The following is a 20370-nucleotide window of genomic DNA, read 5'->3' as shown; positions in this document are numbered from 1 at the left end:
TTCCTGAGCTGGCTTGTTATAATGCTGACATCCTATTGCAGGACCACAATCGTATTTAGATTGCTCTTCAGAACGACTTTCATTCTCAAACGTTGTAAAGGCAGACTGTATGGCTGGAGGCTGGATTTTACACGTGTCATTGGGACTGAATGGAAAAACTTGATTTTTAATGTCTAAAGAGGTGCATGCCAATACTTTTTTCTATGTAGTGTATATGGTACGTATAGCTAAGGATAGTGCCTGTCAGACACCTGAAACTACATGTCTTTGGGAGGAGCAATCAATCTGGCAATAAAGTTCTAGACCTCAATAAACCAAGCCCAGGCCCCATAGACATAAATTGTAAATCTCCTCATTAAACATCTCCTTTCGTTCTCAGAGCACTAAATTTGTCAGAAATTTAAGAAAAAATGCTTCCCATTTTTTTTTAACCTTTTGATTTATCTTTTTATATGGTCATTTTTATCCTTTTCCTGTGGTCTCAAGTTTAAGTTTCTTTATGGTTTTTTGCTTGGATGCTTTTTTTTAAGCATAAAATATAAAATATGACTTTAAATAATGCCTATGTATGTATTACAGTAGATCCCTAGGGATGATGTCACCCAGTTCTAGATAATAATGGGATCCTAAATCCAATCTCCCGTACAATTTTTGGCTTGAGGCTTAAAAAAATGTGCAGAATTCATAAATGCCAATTAAATTTGTTTATATCTACTAGTATGTAGTAGTATGAAAGCTATGAAAAAATGTCTGCAACACGGATTCTTGCAAGCAAATAACCTGATCAGGAGCACAGTGTGTTTAGATGTGGAGCTGGTCAACTTTGTACCACTTTTGTAGTGAGGAAAGTCCTGCAGGAACCTTAAATTATGATTAGTGTTACATGATGAAGAAGCTATTTAAAAGGGAATGTGTCATCAGATAATTGTTTAAATCAGCCTTTTGTGTTTAAAATTGCCAAAAATAAAAAAAGCATGTATTTCATATTGCATTATAATCTTAAAAATTAAAACTACTAAACTTTCAACTTTCACACTGGCCACTGGGGCTATCTTAGGCTTATACTTGCTGCATTGTAGGAAGCGTTTAGAGCAGTTTCTTTATTAGTCATTGTAATCCTGCCTCTGCTGATAACCTCTATACACAGCTGATCACACAGGGTCCACCAAGCACAATAAGCGATGTCACAGCTGACACTGCTTCCCTTTCTTCACAATGACCTTTGCACAATGTGGTTAATGTTCATGTGAATTTTGAGGCACCAGAGAGTTGATCTAAAAAAGGCCTAGTGGCCAGTATGTAAATTGCAGCATTTCTAATTTTGTTTAAAAAAATAAAAAATAATAAAAATAATAATAAAAAAAAGGGAAAAGATAGCTTTGAAAAAAATTAACACAAATACCTGATTTAACAATAGATAATGTTTCTGATGGCTCACTCTTTTAGGCTGTTACAATTGTACACGTGTGTCTGTCAGATGGTGTATGCCTTGGAAGGGGATTTTATAGACATTTTCACTTATACCGGTGTGGTTGCTGATTTTGTTTTCTTAATGTATGTAACATCAAGTTTTGATTTGACCAAGTGCTTTGATACCCATCCCAGATCACATAAGTGCTCCAGGAGTCCAACCTTCATGGGGCCAGTGCCTTGCCCTTTGTGGACAGCTGCATGGGTGATAGTTTGATCTGCACGGAGACCTCATCCATGCACTGTATGACCCTAACCTGGTGCATTTGCCACTTATGGGCTGGGACTGACCTCTAAGTACTTGCTAGCTAAAAAATAAAAATATGTATTTTTATCAATTCTTGTGGCCCAACAGGGTTGCTTGGCAATATCTCCTCCCTGGTGCCGTGGATGGCTTAGTAAGCACAGTCTGCCATACTCCCTTTTAGCCTTGCAGAAGGGGCCTGTGCAGTGGCCAGATGAGCAGAGGTCCTAGCACAATGGCACGCCTGCTGCTCTGGTTCCGTCTGAGCATGCCTGCCTCTTGGGCTCCTGCCTGTATTCAGCACCGTGCCATCACTTTACAGCTGTAGGTTATACGGTCATCGTATTACTGGTGACTTGGTATACTGCATTTCTGTCCTGTGCTGTCTGTGTACCTATAGCCCCACCAATACTTTTTCTGATGTGTCGGTAATGTAAACAAACTGCATCATGTGCATCATTTACTTAAAGGCATTTTCTTCTGAAGCTTCACTGGTAAAATAAATTACTCTAGTTATAATTCACTCTCCATCTGTAAATGGCTACATGATATTAAGCCATGTAAAATGTGTTGCAAATGTTCTTTGTAATTTTCCCAAATCCTGCCACAATCTGCTTCCATTTCCACATCCTGGTCAGACCTGGTACATGACATTTTCCCAGTCTCCCTGTTACTAGGCAGATTTCTCCATCCCCTCCTCCTCTGTGCAGTCAGCTGTCTGCTGCCTATCCGGATTGGTTTGCATAATGTGAAGTATAAAAACCAATGGTTGCTGCTATGCAAATTGTGCACTCATTCATCTGACATCAGACAGAGCTGGTGTGGTTATTTGCCGGGAGAGCTGATCTTTGACGGCACCATGGCTGCAGGGGGCTCCCTTTCCGGTATGCTTTTTTTATATATGTTTTTATAACCTCATTTAAATCCTTTGCTGTTTTTTTTTTCATCAGGGGACTGAGATGTTGATGGAATAGAGCAGGCTCCTGTCTGCAGTTTTCATTCATAGCAAATTTACAAGGCCTTATTTGAAATTTGCGTTAAGGCACACTTATTGCTCAAAATTTGTAGCATGTGGCAGTACATAGGTGTTTTTGTGACTTTAAAACTGGTCTTTTGTAGCAAATGCAATAACGCCATGAGCCTAATGCATCATTAATATATTTGGTAATGTTTTGGTGTAGGGTTACAATGTGACACACCTTCCCGCTAGTTTTCCAGCTCAGAAGAAACCACTTTCATGTATCCAATGATACCACAGACGTGAGCAGTATGGCTGGTAAACTATAGTACAGGAAAACTCGTACAATTAAACTGACTTATTGCAAGACTTTGTGCTGTGATTATAGAAGGAAAAAATCTGTAGGCAGCAATTATTTGACACCTCTCCATTTTTGGTAATGTTCTGCCAAGAAAATTTTCAGTGGATTTATGAAAATCTTCACGATAAAGCTTTGCAAGTGCAGGATTCTGTAAGTTCTCTTGATCATTGGGACAGACTTGAAATTTTTGCTTTACAAGCATCTACAATGATACCCGGGTCAGTCACAGATCTTCCTGCTAAATGATGACCCCTCCTACGCATCCAAACTCCCAATCAAATCTTACTTGTTACATAAGCTGGCAAACAACTTCATTGGTCACATGGCAAATCTACTGATTTAACAGGTGTAAGTGTTAAGTAGTTTTCAAGCTATTTGCCCTTTTAATGCTTGTAACCACATACTTGGTTATTTATGCCATGGGCCAATATCAATATTGTGACAAGTGCTGAACTATGTGATGGCCATAAAATTCAGTTTGTATTCATGTGGCGAAATGAGCTGATGGCCGTGGACCTGATCTGAATAATCACAACTACTTGGGCCTCTTTTACCTCCTATTCTGTTTTTCAACTTTGAGGACAAAAGGCAGAACAAAAAACAGCAATTTTCGTGTTGTGAATTTTTTACGCTTTGCAATATTTACTGTATGGGTATGGGTTTATATTTTCATTGGATTTTTACAAATGCATCAATTCAAAATATTATTTTTTCACATTTTATTTTTCGTTGTTTACCAGGGTGATTTCAAATTTATTTATTTTATTTTCTTCCCCATCATCCAGCGGGGCACTTTGAACTTGTGATAATTTCACCTCTTGTACTACATACTAGTATTGCAGTGTACCATAAAGATCAGTCTCTATGAAGCTGATTGGCTGGACTTAATAGGCTAAATTAACACGGCATTCACTGGGCCTTCAGCAGGCCCGAGCTGCCATAGCAGCTGATCGCACACAGTCGTATAGCGGGGAGCCATTGGGCATCTGAGGAAATGCCAGGGCTGTGTCTGTACGTAGATGCTGTTGTCAGTGATTAACAGCAGCATTTAAGGGGTTAACAGGTGATTTGCTGCTGTTAGAGGCAGATGCCGGCTATTTAACAGCCCAGTAGGCATCTGCCCTGTGTGGTGTGAGCTCAGCTCCTGAACTGGCTACACACCGACTCCATGGCATATGTCAGTGGTGGAGGGGTTAAAAAAATCACAAACCAAGAAATAAAACATGTAAACCGTAGCATAACTTTCTTACGTTTTGGGTATTGGGTTCATAAAGTCCACCTTGATCTTTAATAAAGTTGTATTAAAATCCTACAGAGCACATTTGTTCAGATTTCTTCCATTTCATGCGAATATGGTAGAGAAGGATAGGACTTGGTTGGTCTATGACTAACTGGTGGAGGGAAGCTGGTGCAGCCACTTGCCTTACAGCCAGAAACAGGCGTTAAAGATATGTGAGCAGAACGAGAAGCCATTGATGCAGATTAAATCACATTCAGACTAGAGGATTTTTTTTATACAGGACTGTAGTCTTGTTTGATGTGACCATATATAGGTTTGTGCCAGATTTAAAAAATCCATATAATTGGAATAATCCTCAAGTAAAATGAGCTTTCCAGATTTTTTTTTTTATCTTATGTGGAAATCTGGTGTTTATTTTCCTCTTTTGAATTCTTAAGATCTAATCCACGTCAAATAAATGTATGTAACACGTGATAATTTGCTGCTAAATTAGTAGTGAAATATACGTCTCACTTGTGGAATTAACTTTACTGCTTTATGCACTGTTTTTGTAAATGTATCTAGTTAAATGTCTATTTAATACGTGTTCACAGTGTTATTTTTTTAAAGGTTCTACTAATTCAGGAATAGTGGATTTTTTTGTGTTATTCTGGTGGTTGGAATGAAATAAATGTGCCAGACTAGTTGAGGGGGAAAAAAGGGATTTAGGCCAAGGAGCAGGCGGGTAAAATCCAAACATTACCACCTGGCCTGGGGCCCTATTCATCTTGTCTAGGTAAGAACCTGCCAAATATGGGCTCTCTAATTACCTGTCCACTGCAGGATATTATTTTTTTTCGGTGGTTCTTTACCGTGACTCGCCCATTAGCACACCAGCACCTTTTAGCTTCACAGGATGCATGGGATCTCTGCAATATTGATGTATTGGTGAGTAGTCTCTCCATGGGTTCTGTTTCTTGAATGGTGTCATGTCACATTCTAAAAAATATATATTTTTTAAACAATTCTAATAAAAATTGAAACTTTTTTTAATTTCATCCACTGGTGTACTCCTTATTCTCCTATATCTCTCCACTTCCTTGGAGTTGGTGTGTATTTTCCTTGTGGGTAGACCACCATTGTGTGGCACTACCCTGCATATAACATGCAACTGAGGTTTGTGTTTGCAAAAATCCAACATGTTCAGTCTTCCCACCGGAGGGATTCTGGAACAATTGTGCTGTCCCCATACTTATTTTATTGAACTCCTGGACAGCAAACTTACTGTAATTGAGTTTTGAAGTTTGTTTGATCATAGCCATGTGGTGAACTGTGGTTTTTATAATATAACTTTTAGCTGTTGTTATTGCCAATAGTGTGGTTGCACCAGCATTATGTAACTTTTTTTATACTGGCCTTTTTTTTTTTTTTTTTTTTTTATAAATACAGGGAACCTATAATCTATCATGCTGACCACATCGTCGTCTGTTACAGGCTTGTAGTTTTTCTCTGAACCGAGCAGGCTAGTCTCCAATGACTAGTCCTAATTATCAATTTTTTTAGTACGAGTGCCATGTGTGGTTATCATGGATGGCACTCATACATATGATATTCTGTGGGGCTGTGATCCTTGGAACAGATCGGAGAAGTGTGCAATTTTGATCTGTGTTGGATCAAAATCTGCTGTTCAAGTCTGTGGGTCCATGAAAGAAATAGGACCGCATTCAGATGACATCAAAGTTCGATTCGATTTTTACCGACTGACAGAATGGAGACGGTCAACAAACTTTTTGTTGTTTGTTTTTTTTTTTTTCTCCACGTCCCAGAAAAACTGTTGCCATTCTGATCTGGATAACAGAACAGTTTTTTCAGGTGTGGAGAAAACTGTCATGTGACCCTACCCTTAGAGTAACGCATAAATGGCTGGAATAATCCAGCCACTAATTCATGCTGCCCATAATTTCGACAACATGAATCCGCTGTCAGGTTCCCTTTTAAGAGATGTCCTCTGGTACAGCCTTCAAAGGATCAGTATTGACCTTGATGCAGTTGTATCCCTGAAATGAGCTAATTGCTATTGGAGTTACTTCATGTGGGTTTTTTCTTTTTTTTTATAATTACATTGTGCCACTTCTGTTATGTCTCAGACATTATTGAATGTATTGCCGATTTAAGTCATTATTCCTCTTGTCAGAGGGCAGTATACCTACACAGGTGTATGACTGTGTAGGGAAATGCTCTGTGCTTTCTTTTTTGTAATTTGTGCTTGAATTTTAGACCTATGCTCAATGTCAAATTCTTGTTTTAAAGGTTTGAGATGGAAACTGCGGAGGAACCTCAAAAGAAAGTGTTTAAAGCCCGCAAAACAATGAAAGCAAGTGACCGCCATCAGTTGGAAGCTGTACACAAAGCAAAAGTGCTTAAATCTCCGGAGGTGAAGCTAGTTAATGGAATCCATGAAAATGGCAATTCAGATATGAATTATACCCGCAATGATAAAGTACTCATGGAGGACTCAAAGAATCTAAATGGCATTCTAGATATTAATTGTGATGCTCTTGAAATTCCTGTTGTGAAGCTTTCTGACCTAAGAGACAGTTTAAAACACATTGACCAAACCAGTGACCTAAAGCTGTCGCTTGATCTAGGACTTACTAAAAGTACTGTATGTCAGGGAGATGGTAATACAGTTGGGCCCGTAGAGGCGACTATCCAAACTGACACCACCCAACAAGAGCAGGATGAAATTATTCCTCACAAAGGAGTAGAACAAATCGATTCCAATGAACTGCTTGAGGAGAATGCCTCCTGCGAGCCTGAAAGTCCAGAGGAGCAGACCCAGTCAGACATTCCCAGTGAGGAGGAAAATTGCATGGTTTCAGAGGACACAAGTAAGCCGGAAGATGAAAATCCTGTGGAGGACTCCCTGATCAGAGAATTGGAAAATGAAGATATGGACATTATTTCAGAGACTCCTATTGATGATTCAGGGAATGTAATAGAAGAGAGTAATATTACTAAAGAGCCTCTTGAACCAGAGACTGTAGATTCTGGTAATGATGTAGAAAAGGATGATCTCTCAGCTGAGGAGCAAGAAAATGAAGCTATCATTGATGAATTACACAGTGAATTACAGAATACTGAGGAAACGGACACAAATACTGAAGAGCAGGAAAGTACAGAGCTTGTAAAGGAGTCACATGATGATGATGATGTTTCACCAGGTATGAATGTGGAAGAAAATGGGTCCCCTTTGGCGGATAAAAGGGAAACTTCAGAGTCCATGGTAGAACAAAACAATTTTGGGGATGAGGCTATATCAAGTAGCATGGAGGTGGACCATAACGTGCAAAATATAGAGCCAATATCTCCATTACCTGCAGAAGCTCTAATTGATAAGGCTCCATCAGAGGCACAGATGGGGCCTGAGTTAGAAAATGCAGAAGAAATGGAAACTGATGACATTATACCTATTCTAGAAAAGCTTAAACCGGTAGAAGATAAATGTTTTTCAGAGGGCACATCAGATTTTGAAACTGTCCCTGATAAAGAAGAAAAAGCAGAAAGTATTACAGCTTCTCCAACAAAGATTGATACTAGTGAGACTCTGCCCAGTGAAGCCTTTTTAGTGCTTTCAGACGAAGAAGAACCCTGTGGTGAAAGCACCCCACTGAAAGAGAGCATGTTAACTGATCAAGGTAACTTTCTTATTCATGAACTCAATTCAGCACTTCTATCATTGCTTTACAACGCATTGTCTAAAGAGGGGAAAAAAAGCCCTAAATGTTCAAAAATAAATACTACTCACTTTATCCAACCACTGCCGATCTAGCTTTGATGGTTTGTTTGGCCCTGATGGTCTATTCCTTTCAAACTTTCCGTCAGTTGTCTGCTTCAGCCTATCCGTGGCCTCAGTGGTTGTGTGTTGTACTACTGGTACCACCGCTAAGCACAGTGCCATGAAGCCGTTACATGCTAGCAGCTTGTAACCAAGGAGCTTTCATTGCGGGATTGGCATGGGATAGAGGTTTTTATTTTAGAATTTGTAGCATTTTTTTAAACTTTCGCATTTCATTTTTTTAAAATCTGGAAATGGCAACCCTTTTTATGGCGAAGTCTTCTACAATAGTTTTTTCATTACTTTTCGTTAATCTCCATATATGTACTACCCCTTGAAAAGTAATTTTTTTTTTTTTTTTAAAGAAAGAAATTGATTTAACAGTTGTGATCACTTTCTTCAAAACTGCTTATTAGGGCTAGACAGATTTTTGACAAATAACTATTCTGTAGAAGAAGCCACGCTTTCCTGGAAAGGATCGCAGATCATGTGTCCTCACACTTTAAAAATTTCCCACATAACCAAATTTAAAGGTGTATTGTGGGGTCACATGCTTTGCTTTTTTTTGCTTCTTCAATTTCCCGTGTCTCTGGTGGAGAAAACAGTATATCGCACTATTTCCCACATGGCCCTGATCTGGGGATCACTGGGAATCCCATTGTCATGTCTTTAGAGATCAGCAAGTTATTCCCTATCCATATGATATAACTTTGATTTCAGGGAATGACTCTTTAACCTAAACTAAATTATCTACCTGAATGCTGCTGATCAACTGCATTGTTATTTCATATTGGAAATATTTCATCTACTACCATTTCATCTATTTACTGAACTTACTATTATTTCATCTACTGCTTTCATTTGGTTGGGTCTGGGTGATCTGGATGCTTTTTTTTTTTTTCTCCTAATAAAATGCAACGTTTTCTACCTTGTCCTGATTATAGAAACCTAAAAGTAGAATGGAGCCGAGACATGGTTGGCATAATTAAAATGTCAAAATATCGGTACAAAGTAGGTGTTCAAAAAAAAAAAAAAAATACCTTTATTAACAAGTATGGTAAGTGTTGACACTGAAGGCACTTACAAAAATGACAAATTCATAAAGGTATTAAACAGAAATAATCTGGTATGATGGAGACACAGGTGTGGTAGCACCTTCAGTTCATATGCTATTATTTGTTAATAAAGGTATTTATTTTTATAACACCTACTTTGTCCTGATATTTGAATTACCCGTATGTTTCAGACTATAAGGCGCATCAGACCATAAGACGCACCTAGGTTTTAAAGGAGGAAATTAGGGGGAAAAAAAGGCAAAAAATGTCAATTCTGTACTTTATATCCCTTATCCTGGTGTGCATGGCCCCCTCATCCCTATCCTGGTGTGCATAGCCCCCATCTCGTCCTAGTATGATTGTCCCCATTCCCATTCTGGTGTGCATGGCCCCATCAGAAAACATTTAAAAAAAAACAAAAAAAAAACATACCTACTCGGCGCTCTGGGCATGGAAAGAGGTGAATATTCATTTCTCTTAAGTAGCGGCACATGTGACCGACTGCAGCAGGAGGAAGGCTCCGGCTGACACTGCTCGCTACTGAAGCACATTGAATACTCATTGCTCTCTGCGCACACAGTCCCGGCGTGCAGAGCGGTGAGTATTCCGGCAGCTGTGCTCTGCTTGTGAGCAGCGCATGACGTTCCTGCCATACGCTGCATACAAGCATAAAGCAGCTGCTGGCAGCAGAGCAGGACGCTGCAAGGGAGTACAGAAAGGTAAGTGTGTTTTTTTTTTTTTTTTGTTTTTTTTTCCCCTTTATTAAATGTTTTGTGTGGGGGCCAATCATAAGGATGGGGCATGCATACCGGGGTGCGGGCCAATAATACCAAGATACTATAATTAAAGAGAAATTATTATTCATTGGCCTCCATGGGTGTGGAATGCAGTGAATATTCATTTCTTTTTAGAAACAGGCACAGGAGTAAGCCGCAGCCGCCAGGCTCCTACCTCTGTGACCCGCTACTCCGCCAATGCCTCTCCCCCACCTCCCCATCACTGCCACAGCCGGTACATCCGGACAATGACGCATCCCCATTTTCTTCCACATTTTTGGAGGAAAAAAGTGCGTCTTATAGTCTGAAAAATACAGTATGTAACCAGTGTCTCTGTTCCATTCTTTTTTTTTTTTTTTGGTTTCTCTAGTTCCACCGAGTGGTTCTTCCACTAATCATTGGGTTCAATGGGAAAATAAGTGTCTTCATTTTAGCTTAAAACAATAGTTTTGGGTTTTTTTTGTTGCAGATGAGGTTAAAGAAGTTATTGCAGAGTCAAAGGAAAAACCTGCTGATGAACACACAGGGCCAGAAACTAAGGATGAATCACAAGCAGAGAAAAGTAAGATTATCGGATTACTTGTTACTGGAAAACTTTTTAGAAATTGGTTTTATGGTAGAGATCACGTCTCACAATTAAGGGATGTCCAGAAGAAGTTGATGTTTACATTTTTTTTTTTTTTTTAAGTTTGTAGTGCTTAAGCCCTCTTTAGTACCTATCCTCTGCTGCTGAAAGGATTGTCATAGGATTCACTAATTATTTTCTTAAAATATTTTCTTAGAAAGTATTCATTTAAGAACCCCTCTTCTCTGATCATGTGACAGAAGTGGCCAGCATAACCTTTGTATTTCGCAGTCAGCCAACCCCCTTTACACACTGCTCTGGAGCAGCTATAGGAAGATCTGGGCACTTGAGCTGACCAAACGATATTGGTGTGTCATATCGTTCACTATTTCAAGCTTATTTAAAGAAGCGCCACAGCAATTATTTTTACACACAATGCTTGCTCACCATCAATATTCTCACTAATTTAATTTTCAATCCCAATTCCGCAACATCTATGCATCTCTCTCCGGTCTTCATTATATAAAGTTGTTTAGTGATCCCCAGTCTGACAACCAGTCCAGTACATGCTCTGTGTAGACGGGAAGTCGGTGTCTGAGTTCTGTGAAATACAGGATGACTTAGTCAAATATCAACTCTCCTAGCATCTTTCTCTTGCCACCAAACTGTGCTCACATTATCCTTCTGCATGTCTTATCATTTTGTCTTTAATTTATTTTTTTTTTAGGCTATGTGCACACGTCAGGATTTCTTGCAGAAATTTCCTGAAGAAAACCAGACATTTTCTGCAAGAAATCCACATGCGTTTTTTTCACGTTTTTGCAAGTTTTTTTTCCGGAGCTTTCCCAATGCATTATATAGAGGGGGAAAAAAGCGAAAAAAAGCAAAATTAATGAACATGCTGCGTTTTTTACTCCAAAGACATACTGATTGGGGCTCACAATCTAAATTCCCTTTGTTTACATTGCTGATATTGTCTGCAAAGCGCTGTGGAATATGATGGTGCTTTATAAATGAGTAATATAAATACTAAAGGGAGAGCTAAGAGTAGTGGACAATCCCCTTTAACCCCTTAAGCCCGTATGACGTACTATCCCGTCGAGGTGGGGTGGGCCTTAATTCCCGGTGACGGGATAGTACGTCATACGCGATCGGCCGCGCTCACGGGGGGAGCGCGGCCGATCGCGGCCGGGTGTCGGCTGCACATCGCAGCTGACATCCGGCACTATGTGCCAGGAGCAGTCACGGACCGCCCCCGGCACATTAACCCCCGGCACACCGCGATCAAACATGATCGCGGTGTACCGGCGGTACAGGGAAGCATCGCGCAGGGAGGGGGCTCCCTGCGGGCTTCCCTGAGACGATCGGTACAAGGTGATGTACTCACCTCGTACCGAACGTCTTCTCCCTGCAGGCCCCGGATCCAAAATGGCCGAGGGGCTGTATCCGGGTCCTGCAGGGAGCACTTCCGGGTCGGAGCAGGCTGCAGATGAAAGCTGCAGCCTGCTCCGATGAAAGTATGATCGCGGATCTGATAGAGTGCTGTGCACACTACCAGATCTGCGATCTGTGATGTCCCCCCCTGGGACAAAGTAAAAAAGTAAAAAAAAAAATTTCCACATGTGTAAAAAAAAAAAAAAAAAAAAAAAAATTCCTAAATAAATAATAATAAAAAAAAAAATATTATTCCCATAAATACATTTCTTTATCTAAAAAAAACAAACAAAAACAATAAAAGTACACATATTTAGTATCGCCGCGTCCGTAACGACCCAACCTATAAAACTGGCCCACTAGTTAACCCCTTCAGTAAACACCGTAAGAAAAAAAAAAAAAAAAACGAGGCAAAAAACAACGCTTTATTACCATACCGCCGAACAAAAAGTGGAATAACACGCGATCAAAAAGACGGATATAAATAACCATGGTACCACTGAAAACGTCATATTGTCCCGCAAAAAACGAGCCGCCATACAGCATCATCAGCAAAAAAATTAAAAAGTTATAGTCCTCAGAATAAAGCGATGCCAAAATAATTATTTTTTCTATAAAATAGTTTTTATCGTATAAAAGCGTCAAAACATAAAAAAATGATATAAATGAGGTATCGCTGTAATCGTACTGACCCGAAGAATAAAACTGCTTTATCAATTTTACCAAACGCGGAACGGTATAAACGCCTCCCCCAAAAGAAATTCATGAATAGCTGGTTTTTGGTCTTTCTGCCTCACAAAAATCGGAATAAAAAGCGATCAAAAACTGTCACGTGTCCGAAAATGTTACCAATAAAAACGTCAACTCGTCCCGCAAAAAACAAGACCTCACATGACTCTGTGGACCAAAATGTGGAAAAATTATAGGTCTCAAAATGTGGAGACGCAAAAACTTTTTTGCTATAAAAAGCGTCTTTTAGTCTGGTTTCACACTTGCGTTTTTATCTGCATGCGTTTTTTAAAAAAACCGCATGTGTGAAAAAATGCATGTAAACGCGGTAAAACGCATGCGTTTTTATAGAAAAACACAAGAAAACAAGAAAAAAACAAAAAACCCTAACCCTACCCCTAACCCTACCCCTAACCTGAAATACGTGGCACTGAAATACGTGGCACTGAAATATACGTTTATATACGTATATACGTATATAAGTGCCACGATATTTCAGTGGCCACGTATTTAAGTGCCACGTATTTAAGTGCCACGTATTTAAGTGCCACGTATTTAAGTGCCACGTATTTAAGTGCCACGTATTTAAGTGCCACGTATTTAAGTGCCACGTATTTCAGTGCCACGTATTTCAGTGCCACGCATTTCAGTGCCACGCATTTCAGTGCCACGCATTTCAGTGCCACGTATTTCAGTGCCACGTATTTCAGTGCCACGTATTTCAGTGCCACGTATTTCAGTGCCACGTATTTCAGTGCCACGTATTTCAGTGCCACGTATTTCAGTGCCACGTATTTCAGTGCCACGTATTTCAGTGCCACGTATTTCAGTGCCACGTATTTCAGTGCCACGTATTTCAGTGCCACGTATTTACGTGCCACGTATTTACGTGCCACGTATTTACGTGCCACGTATTTACGTGCCACGTATTTACGTGCCACGTATTTACGTGCCACGTATTTACGTGCCACGTATTTACGTGCCACGTATTTTTCAGTGCCTGAAATACGTGGCACTGAAATACGTGGCACTGAAATTCGTGGCACTGAAATATCGTGGCACTGAAATATCGTGGCACTGAAGTATTTACGTGCCACGTATTTTTCAGTGCCTGAAATACGTGGCACTGAAATACGTGGCACTGAAATACGTGGCTCTTAAATACGTGGCTCTTAAATACGTGGCACTTAAATACGTGGCACTTATATACGTGGCACTTATGACTGTCAGAAAATGTTCAGTAAACGGTTAGGGGTGAGGTTAGGGGTAGGGTTTCAGGTAGAATTGGGGAGCTTCCACTGTTCAGGCACATCAGGGGCTCTCCAAACGCGACATGGCGTCCAATCTCAATTCCAGCCAATTCTGCGTTGAAAAAGTAAAACAGTGCTCCTTCCCTTCCGAGCTCTCCCGTGCGTCCAAAAAGGGGTTTACCCCAACATATGGGGTATCAGCGTACTAGGGACAAATTGAACAACAACTTCTGGGGTCCAAGTTCTCTTGTTATCCTTGGGAAAATAAAAATTTGGGGGGCTAAAAATCATTTTTGTGGGAAAAAAAATATGTTTTATTTTCACGGCTCTGCGTTGTAAACTGTAGTGAAACACTTGGGGGTTCAAAGTTCTCACAACACATCTAGATAAGTTCCTTGGGAGGTCTAGTTTCCAATATGGGGTCACTTGTGGGGGGTTTGTACTGTTTGGGTACATCAGGGGCTCTGCAAATGCAACGTGACGCCTGCAGACCAATCCATTTAAGTCTGCATTCCAAATGGCGCTCCTTCCCTTCCGAGCTCTGTCATGCGCCCAAACAGTGGTTCCCCCCCACATAGGGGGTATCAGCGTACTCAGGACAAATTGGACAACAACTTTTAGGGTCCAATTTATCCTGATACCCTTGTGAAAATACAAAACTGGGGGCTAAATTTCATTTTTGTGAAAAAAAAAAAAAAATAATATTTTCACGGCTCTGCGTTATAAACTGTAGTGAAACACTTGGGGGTTCAAAGTTCTCACAACACATCTAGATAAGTTCCTTGGGGGGTCTAGTTTCCAATATGGGGTCACTTGTGGGGGGTTTGTACTGTTTGGGTACATCAGGGGCTCTGCAAATGCAACGTGACGCCTGTAGACCAATCCATTTAAGTCTGCATTCCAAATGGCGCTCCTTCACTTCCGAGCTCTGTCATGCGCCCAAACAGTGGTTCCCCCCCACATAGGGGGTATCAGCGTACTCAGGACAAATTGGACAACAACTTTTATGGTCCAATTTATCCTGATACCCTTGTGAAAATACAAAACTTGGGGGCTAAAAAATCATTTTTGTGAAAAAAAAAAATATTTTTATTTTCACGGCTCTGCGTTATAAACTGTAGTGAAACACTTGGGGGTTCAAAGCTCTCAAAACACATCTAGATAAGTTCCTTAGGGGGTCTACTTTCCAAAATGGTGTCACTTGTGGGGGGGTTTAATGTTTAGGCACATCAGGGGCTCTCCAAACGCAACATGGCATCCCATCTTAATTACAGTCAATTTTGCATTGAAAAGTAAAATAGCGCTTCTTCCCTTCTGAGCTCTGCTATGCACCCAAACAATGGTTTACACCCACATATGGGGTATCGTCGTACTCAGGACAAATTGCACAACAACTTTTGTGGTCTAATTTCTTCTCTTACCCTTGGGGAAATAAAAAAATGGGGGTGAAAAGATCATTTTTGTGAAAAAATATGATTTTTTATTTTTACGGCTCTGCATTATAAACTTCTGTGAAGCACTTGTTGGGTCAAAGTGCTCAACACACATCTAGATAAGTTCCTTAAGGGGTCTACTTTCCAAAATGGTGTCACTCGTGGGGGGTTTCAATGTTTAGGCACATTAGGGGCTCTCCAAACGCAACATGGCGTCCCATCTCAATTCCAGTCAATTTTGCATTGAAAAGTCAAATGGCGCTCCTTCCCTTCTGAGCTCTGCCCTGCGCCCAAACAATGGTTTACACCCACATATGGGGTATCAGTGTACTCAGGACAAATTGCACAACAATTTTTGGGGTCCAATTTCTTCTCTTACCCTTGGGAAAATAAAAAATTGGGGGTGAAAAGATCATTTTTGTGAAAAAATATGATTTTTTATTTTTACGGCTCTGCATTATAAACTTCTGTAAAGCACTTGTTGGGTCAAAATGCTCACCACACATCTAGATAAGTTCCTTAGGGGGTCTACTTTCCAAAATGGTGTCACTTGTTAGGGGTTTCAATGTTTAGGCACATCAAGGGCTCTCTAAATGCAACATGGCGTCCCATCTCAATTCCAGTCAATTTTGCATTGAAAAGTCAAATGGCGCTCCTTCCCTTCCGAGCTCTGCCCTGCGCCCAAACAATGGTTTACACCCACATATGGGGTATCAGCGTACTCAGGACAAATTGCACAACAATTTTTGGGGTCCAATTTCTTCTCTCACCCTTGGGAAAATAAAAAATTGGGGGTGAAAAGATCATTTTTGTGAAAAAATATGATTTTTTATTTTTACGGCTTTGCATTATAAACTTCTGTAAAGCACTTGTTGGGTCAAAGTGCTCACCACACATCTAGATAAGTTCCTTAGGGGGTCTACTTTCCAAAATGGTGTCACTTGTTAGGGGTTTCAATGTTTAGGCACATCAGGGGCTCTCCAAATGCAACATGGCGTCCCATCTCAATTCCAGTCAATTTTGCATTGAAAAGTCAAATGGCGCTCCTTTGCTTCCAAGCTCTGCCATGCGCCCAAACTGTGGTTTACCCCCACATATGGGGTATCAGCGTACTCAGGACAAATTGTACAACAACTTTTGGGGTCTATTTTCTCCTGTTACCCTTGGTAAAATAAAACAAATTGGAGCTGAAATAAATTTTGTGTGAAAAAAAGTTAAATGTTCATTTTTATTTAAACATTCCAAAAATTCCTGTGAAACACCTGAAGGGTTAATAAACTTCTTGAAAGTGGTTTTGAGTACCTTGAGGGGTGCAGTTTTTAGAATGGTGTCACACTTGGGTATTTTCTATCATATAGACCCGTCAAAATGACTTCAAATGAGATGTGGTCCCTAAAAAAAAATGGTGTTGTAAAAATGAGAAATTGCTGGTCAACTTTTAACCCTTATAACTCCGTCACAAAAAAAAATTTTGGTTCCAAAATTGTGCTGATGTAAAGTAGACATGTGGAAAATGTTATTTATTAAGTATTTTGTGTGACATATGTCTGTGATTTAAGGGCATAAAAATTCAAAGTTGGAAAATTGCGAAATTTTCCAAATTTTCGCCAAATATTCGTTTTTTTCACAAATAAACGCAAGTTATATCGAACAAATTTTACCACTAACATGAAGTACAATATGTCACGAGAAAACAATGTCAGAATCGCCAAGATCCGTTGAAGCGTTCCAGAGTTATAACCTCATAAAGGGACAGTGGTCAGAATTGTAAAAATTGGCCTGGTCATTAACGTGCAAACCACCCTCGGGGCTTAAGGGGTTAAAGAGCTTGTCTGGTGAAAGCAAGTTTACACTTGCTCAAAGAAGTTGCCCTATTCTGATCTACAGAATGAGGAGCTTTTATCCCTGTTGGAATGGCATGGCACTCCTGCTATTAAACCTGCCACTCCCAGTTTGCAGCAGAATAAAAGTTCCCCAAAAATTCTCTGTTGTGCTGATCAATGCAGGTCCCAGTGACCGGATGCCTACAATCAGTAACTGGTAAGAATTGTTTTCTCCAGACAACCCCTTTTAAGCAGTGAAAGATTTTACATATTTGCCATAACTTTAATTGAGAAACACCCTCTTTCAGGATGACACATGACAAACTGTCATGTATGCTGGTTTGTTTGACACGTTTTTCACCTGAATGTGAATGCAAGGAGTTGTATGACACATGCATGCAGGGGCACACATACTGACTCTTGGCATGGACCTGGGTAATTACTAGTGATGATCGAATGTGTTTGGATAAGGTGTTATAAGAGCATGCTCGTGCATGTTTGTTAGACAATCCCTGCATGTGTTGCAGCTGTCTACCAGCCGTGAGACATGCAGTCTCGAGGACTCAACATATTTTTCGAGCACGCTGAATACTCTATTAGTACACGAGCATGCTCAGATAACAACTTATCGGAGCATGTTTGCTCATCACTAGTAATTAACATGTTTCTTCTGAAACCACGTTTTGTATTCATTTTTCCTTTGTCTGAACAGGTGAACTTTCCCAGCGGAAACGTTCTAAATCTGAAGATTTGGACAGCCAAAGCTCAAAAAGAAGGCGGTTTGAAGGTGAAGAGTACGAGGCAGAACTAAAGGTTAAAATTACAGCAGGCAATGATCTGAATGAGAAGCTGCAGAAGGTACAGTAATCAAGTATAATGTATCATTCTGGCACTTAAATAAACAATAAAGTAGAACAGGAAAAGATCAAAATGTTATATATTTATATAAAACTACACTTTTATTATATATACACTTTTTTTTTTTTTATTTGGATTTCTGTTTTGGTGATACTGTTTGTAATAATATGTATATACACAAATAATTACAAACAGTATCTTCAAAACTGAAATCTTATTCCAAAAAGCGTAAGTAGGACCCTGTGCCTCCATACCTGAGTGTTTAATGTAGTTGAACGTATTATCTATACAGCCCTTGTGTTACTGAATTTTGTTCTAGAGCAATTAAACACATGATGGTTTAAAACCTTTAAGCATCAGCACTTTATGTATTTATATATGAATTGGATACCCTCCCTGCCCTTATATAACATGTGGTGCATGTTTGTATTTATCAGAGTCCCTGTTCTATTTTGACTTTGGAAACCTATTTTTATTTTTTTTTTCTTATCCTAAATTGTTTGCCTTGAATTGTTTTTAATTAAAGTTCACGTATATTATTCTTGGACTGTACTCCATATTTCTTGGTAATGATATTCTATTTTAATGTGGCTTAATAAGAAACTCAAAGAATCTCTATAGTGAGGCAATTCATGTAGGTGAAACTTTAGGAGCATGACTCATTTTAAAGCCCTCATTTTAAAATAAAAAGAACACATCCGCCTCCCGGTAGATATCGCTGAAACGATGCAGGTAAAGGAGGTGAATATCTGTTTTTATTTTACACTAAGGAATACAGCATATAGGTTAGCGATGTTACGCTGATGAAAATATCTGGGTTGAAGAAATCCGTCTTGTGGTTGTTTAATCGGTTTGCAGTTTTGAGTTAAACTTGAAAACTTGGACAAAACAGCGCTTGTACAGTATCATCGATTGCCCAAAGGCCGCCTTGAAGCGCAAGCATCTCAGTAACGCAAAACTGCAAACAAAGACTAAACAACAACCACAAGACTGAGTTCTTCAACCCAGGTATCATTTTAATCAGTATAACAGCGGCAACCTGACAGTGTAGTTTACTGAGCAAAATCCTGACAAGTTCACTTTAAAGATTCTCTTGAAATACAGACCAATAAATGCTTATAATGTGTACTCTGTATACATGGATTTCTGCACCCACATATTGTTAAAGTCCATTTTGTTCACTCGTAGGTAATACAGAAAATGTTTGAAGAGAAGCTTGGTGCCTTACAGTGTTTAGACTTTGACAAAGCAATAGCTGAACTGAAATCAAGGGTGGAGAAAATTGAATGCAAGAAACATGAGACTTCTCTGCATTCCATGCAGGTAAATTTTGTTTTGTTTTGTTTTTTTTAAGTACGGTCTGCTCGCTATTTAGTATTAGTACCCTTCCTACATTGTATTGTGTACAGGTTTTGCTCACCCGCTTACCGTCACTTTACTGCCTATTGACGTTTTCCATTTTGATGTCAATAGGCATACTATAACTTCCACTGTCATCACAAAATATATTTCCTCTCTGCCAGCACCTTCCTGACAAAACCAGTGCTGATTTATTTGCTTTTCAGACTTGTGAACACCATGAATAATGTCTGCGACTGCCTGGCATGTCGGGTGTACGTTTAATATATGTGTGTGATGCCAGCACCACCTCCTATCCTCTGTGCGCCATATTCACCCTGCCATCTCTGATTGTCCTGTGTGTCGGACATTTGGGGCCACTAGCACTCCAATCCCCAGCCCCCTTTCCATGCTTCCTGTCATTATACTATATATCAGGCCTGTATATGAATTGTCACATAATACTCGGGTAGACCCTCATCCTCCCTGCTGTTAGCCAGTATGGTGAGTGCCATAAATAAATATAAATATTAAGTTGCATGTAATCTAAAAATGTATTACTAGAATCATGCTGACCTGCCGTATATAGTTACATAGTTATTAAGGTTGAAGGAAGACTTTTAAGTCCATCTAGTTCAACCCATAGCCTAACCTAACATGCCCTAACATGTTAATCCAGAGGAAGGCAAAAAAACCCATGTGGCAAAGAGTAAGCTCCACATTAGGGAAAATTCCTTCCCGACTCCACATACGGCAATCAGACAGGTATATACCCTGTAATATTATACTTTTCTAGAAAGGCATCCAGTTCCCTCTTAAATTTAAGTAATGAATCACTCATTACAACATCATACGGCAGAGAGTTCTAGTCTCATTGCTCTTACAGTAAAGAATCCGCGTCTGTTATTATGCTTAAACCTTTTTTCCTCCAGACGTAGAGGATGCCCCCTTGTCCCTGTCTCAGGTCTATGATTAAAAAGATCATCAGAAAGGTCTTTGTACTGTCCCCTCATATATTT

The 20370-nt window shown here is 39.7% G+C and overlaps 1 protein-coding gene across 4 annotated transcripts in view; it reads left to right on the top strand.

Annotated features, from left to right (window-relative positions):
• ATF7IP (activating transcription factor 7 interacting protein) overlaps positions 1-20370 on the top strand; it is a 73373-nt gene that overhangs the window by 19336 nt on the left and 33667 nt on the right. For 3 of the 4 annotated variants that reach the window (XM_077278431.1, XM_077278434.1, XM_077278432.1), the window contains exons 2-5: positions 6563-7950; positions 10391-10483; positions 17868-18013; positions 19202-19336. In XM_077278431.1, the coding sequence (XP_077134546.1) occupies positions 6570-7950; positions 10391-10483; positions 17868-18013; positions 19202-19336 (1755 nt within the window). In that variant the 5' untranslated portion in view covers positions 6563-6569. Of the gene's footprint in view, positions 1-2455; positions 2599-6562; positions 7951-10390; positions 10484-17867; positions 18014-19201; positions 19337-20370 lie in introns of those variants that run through there. The other variant, XM_077278433.1, reaches the window with a different exon arrangement.

This window comes from Ranitomeya variabilis, chromosome 8, assembly GCF_051348905.1.
Source record: "Ranitomeya variabilis isolate aRanVar5 chromosome 8, aRanVar5.hap1, whole genome shotgun sequence".
Classification (NCBI taxonomy): domain Eukaryota; kingdom Metazoa; phylum Chordata; class Amphibia; order Anura; family Dendrobatidae; genus Ranitomeya; species Ranitomeya variabilis.
The sequence above is the reverse complement of the archived record's forward strand: the minus strand, read 5'-3'. Positions and strand labels throughout refer to the sequence as shown.